This window comes from Aptenodytes patagonicus, chromosome 3 (assembly GCF_965638725.1).
Source record: "Aptenodytes patagonicus chromosome 3, bAptPat1.pri.cur, whole genome shotgun sequence".
NCBI classification, from domain to species: domain Eukaryota; kingdom Metazoa; phylum Chordata; class Aves; order Sphenisciformes; family Spheniscidae; genus Aptenodytes; species Aptenodytes patagonicus.
In genome coordinates, this window is record NC_134951.1 from 4,358,599 (window position 1) to 4,361,727 (window position 3,129).

Here is a 3,129-nt window from a genome sequence, read left to right on the forward strand (position 1 = left end):
TTGCACTATGCAAGTAAGATTTCACAGGAGAATTGCTCCATGCAGAAGCGGGGCAGATGCAGAGCCCACCACAGTCGCTGTGCGACCACCGGGTGAATCCTTTTGCCCATGGGAATGGGATTTCTCCATCTCACTCACCTTTACCTCGTCTTAGAGGTGAATAACCTGAGCCATCCACCCAGGTTCACCTTGTTGTCGTTATGGGGGAGGAAGAGGCACTTCTGGAGGGGAAATCATACCTCTGTCTTGGATCCATCTCCTTGAAGAGGATGGATCCTGCTGTGGTCTCTTCTGTAGATGGATAGGGCAAGAGGTAGAGATTGATAAAGGCTGTGACAGAGACAGAGATAGAGGCATGGGCTAGAAGAGAGGCTTCATAACTGCTTGGACAAGCCCAGAAGATCGCTCTCTTGCTGCCGCACTGGAAGGGCACGGTTGTCCCTTTGGTTCTGTGCCACATCTGCCAGCGTTGTGCAGATGTTTTGGGTAGCCCGGTGCATCTCAGGCGGCTCTAAATGTGGGCAAGTGCATCAAACTCCAAGCGTTAGGCAGGATGGTCCATCTCAGAGGGAAACATGGTGGCACTCTGGACCCAGAAGGGTATATAAAACCAACAGGTTTATTGGTGATGGACAAACCGAGCTGCGGGTGTAGACGCGGAGGTGTCCGAGAGCAGATCCTACGTGCAGCTGTGGCTGTAGGGTCACCGGGCTGGTCCCCCCAGGGTGCCGGGGTCCGTCCCAGCGCGGCTGCTCTCATCGGCAGCAGCGCAGGCGGCCGTTGCTGCAGCTCCCTTCCCAGCGCTCCATGTGGAAGCAAAGTCTCCGGCAGTGGCCGTGGTTGCTTCTGCACTGCTGGCTGTCCGAAAGGCCTCTTGCTGCAGGGGAAAAGGGGACGGGAGACCTTCTTAAGGGACGTGGGAACACACCCGGAGCCCTGCTAGTGTCACTGGCTGAGCAATGAAATGGTTGCAGTTGGCAACGGGGAAATTCAGCTGGCTTCATGGTGAAGGTCAGATGTGCTTGGAAGGAGCACCTCCCTCCAGCAAGCACGGGGGGTCTCTTAACAAATAGCCCAGGCGAGATGGCCAGCTTCGGGTTGCCTAAGTTAGGTTAGATGGGTTAGGTGAGGTGGATCCCTTGGGCAACATCAAAAGTCAGAGAAGTGTCTTTTTGGAACAGGTGTTTTAGCTATTGGTTCCTTTGGGGGTTTTTGTGATTGTTGGTTTCGTGGTGTTTCGGGATTTTTTGTTAGTTTTTTTTTAAATCTTCCTGTTTTGATAAAAAGGGTATGTTCTGCTTCTCTTTACACACAGCAGGAACACCAAGTTTGGGGTTTCTGGAGGGATGCACTGGTGGGTATCCACCATCAGTGGAGTGGGCCAACCCTTCTCTCTCCTCCCTTTATCCCTAGGACTTAAGTTAACTAAATGAGAGCATAAACAGGCTAAGCAAGTAAATCTCCTCTTCTTGGTTACCAGGTTTGTTTCCTGTGAAAGTTATATCACCATAGTCCTAGTAACACCGTAGTGTCCTTACAGCTGAATGAAACCTGAATTCCTGACACAGATAGACAAGCAACCAGTGAAAAAGCCCAGCCAGGGAAGATTTTTCTATTAAAACAGAATCCCAAAAGACAAGAGACAGACAAAAAAAAAAACAACTAGCAGTCTTTCCCCCCACCTTTTTCCCCTGAAAGATGCTTTTTGATTTCCTGGGGTTCTCCTTGTTTTGTGGAGGATGAGGCTTGTATCCTGGTCAGGAGCAGAGCTCAGGCTCCTGGCTTAGGCTCAGCATTTCTGGGTGGGGTTTGAGGTGATAAAGTGGAGGGGACATACAGTCTATGAACCTGGGACACCCGCATCCAGGAACTTCGTGGAGACCATTTCAGAAGAAATTTGTTCCTTGGAAGCAAGAGTCAGGTCAGCCTCAACTTGATTTGGTTTGACTTGAGGGCCCTGTCTTGTCCTTTTCTACCTTGGGGTAGGAACCCGACTTTTCTCTCTCCACAGTCCTGCAGAAACCCCTGTGAGTATTTTGTCCTTACCGGGAACGTCCTGGAGGAGGAGAATGACAATGACTGCAAAGAGCAGCTGGAGGATCCGCATAGCTGAACGTGGGTGGGGGTTCCACCACGAGGAGGACTGAAGGGAGTAAAGAGATGAAGAGGGAAATCCTGGATTTATAGTGCCCGGGGGGTTGTGTAACACTCCTGGAGCAGAGGGAACTTTGTCAATCTCAGATGCATTTCAACATGACAGCAAACAGTTGCACTCTTGGACACACCATGTTACAGAAGAAAAAAAAAAAAAAAGGGAAAAAAAAGAAAAAAGAAAAAAAAAAAGGCAGAGTTTTGTTAACAAATTGCACTGAGCGCTGGGGAGTCTGCTACTGCTTGCTGCTGGAGTCAGGACGTTGGGGCTGACCCAGTCTGGCTCTTCTTGTGTTTGTAGGCTCGAGCATGTGATGTTAAAATCCCGGCCAAGTGTTTGCAGTGTCAAAGTTGTGGGTTTTTTTTTTATTTCCAGCTCCCAGTCTCTGTGTTTAGCACTGACACAGTCAAGCGTGAAAACATCCAGAGTCTCCTCCTCAGCACTCCCCAACACACAAAGTTGGCTTGAAAATCATGGGATCCTTAAAAATCAAAGGTCTGTTTGTATTTCCCAACTTCTAGGCTGCAAAGAGACTGTTTGCCAAGGTTTTGTTTACAACCGTCAAGAAAAATGACAATTTAGCATCTTACTTATATATGTATATATTAAATGGGAAGGCTGGGATACCTCCCCGTAATTATCAGGAGCAGGAGTGTTAGGAAAGCTTGTGTGTTACAGCTCTCCCAAGAAAGCTGGCGGGCTCTCTGGTTTGTACTAGTTCTCCAGGTCAGTTCCAGGAAATCGGTGGAGGTGGGACCCGAGTTTCAAGTTTGGAAACCGACACAAAGCAAATAACAAGCAGAAATCTCCCCCAACCAACAACAAATAGAGGAAGAGGAAGTAAAAACTTTATAAAGGTTTCTTTTTACAGCAACGACGCAGCAGAGGGCATCACCAAGTCTTCCATTTTCCCTTAATGAGTCACCTTGATGGCTTTTTATTTGCAGGCTGGATGCCAGGTAGTGCTGGAAAATACA

At 48.7% G+C, this 3,129-nt stretch overlaps 1 protein-coding gene across 1 annotated transcript; it reads right to left on the bottom strand.

Annotated features, from left to right (window-relative positions):
- Nucleotides 1-601: 601 nt before the first annotated feature.
- DEFB125 (defensin beta 125) lies at nucleotides 602-2,140 on the bottom strand. Its single transcript, XM_076335400.1, has 2 exons — nucleotides 2,047-2,140; nucleotides 602-877 (listed from the first exon to the last, which is right to left on the bottom strand). The coding sequence occupies exons 1-2, from the start codon at nucleotides 2,105-2,107 to the stop codon at nucleotides 756-758; spliced, it is 183 nt and encodes a 60-aa protein (XP_076191515.1). The 5' UTR covers nucleotides 2,108-2,140; the 3' UTR covers nucleotides 602-755.
- Between the last annotated feature and the right edge of the window lie 989 nt (nucleotides 2,141-3,129).

Excerpts from the sequence above, each read along its gene's own strand:
- DEFB125 (XM_076335400.1), bottom strand. The coding sequence starts at position 2,107 with ATGCGGATCCTCCAGCTGCTCTTTGCAGTCATTGTCATTCTCCTCCTC. Across the intron at positions 878-2,046 it reads CCTCCTCCAGGACGTTCCCG|CAAGAGGCCTTTCGGACAGC; the intron begins GTAAGGACAAAA and ends TTTCCCCTGCAG.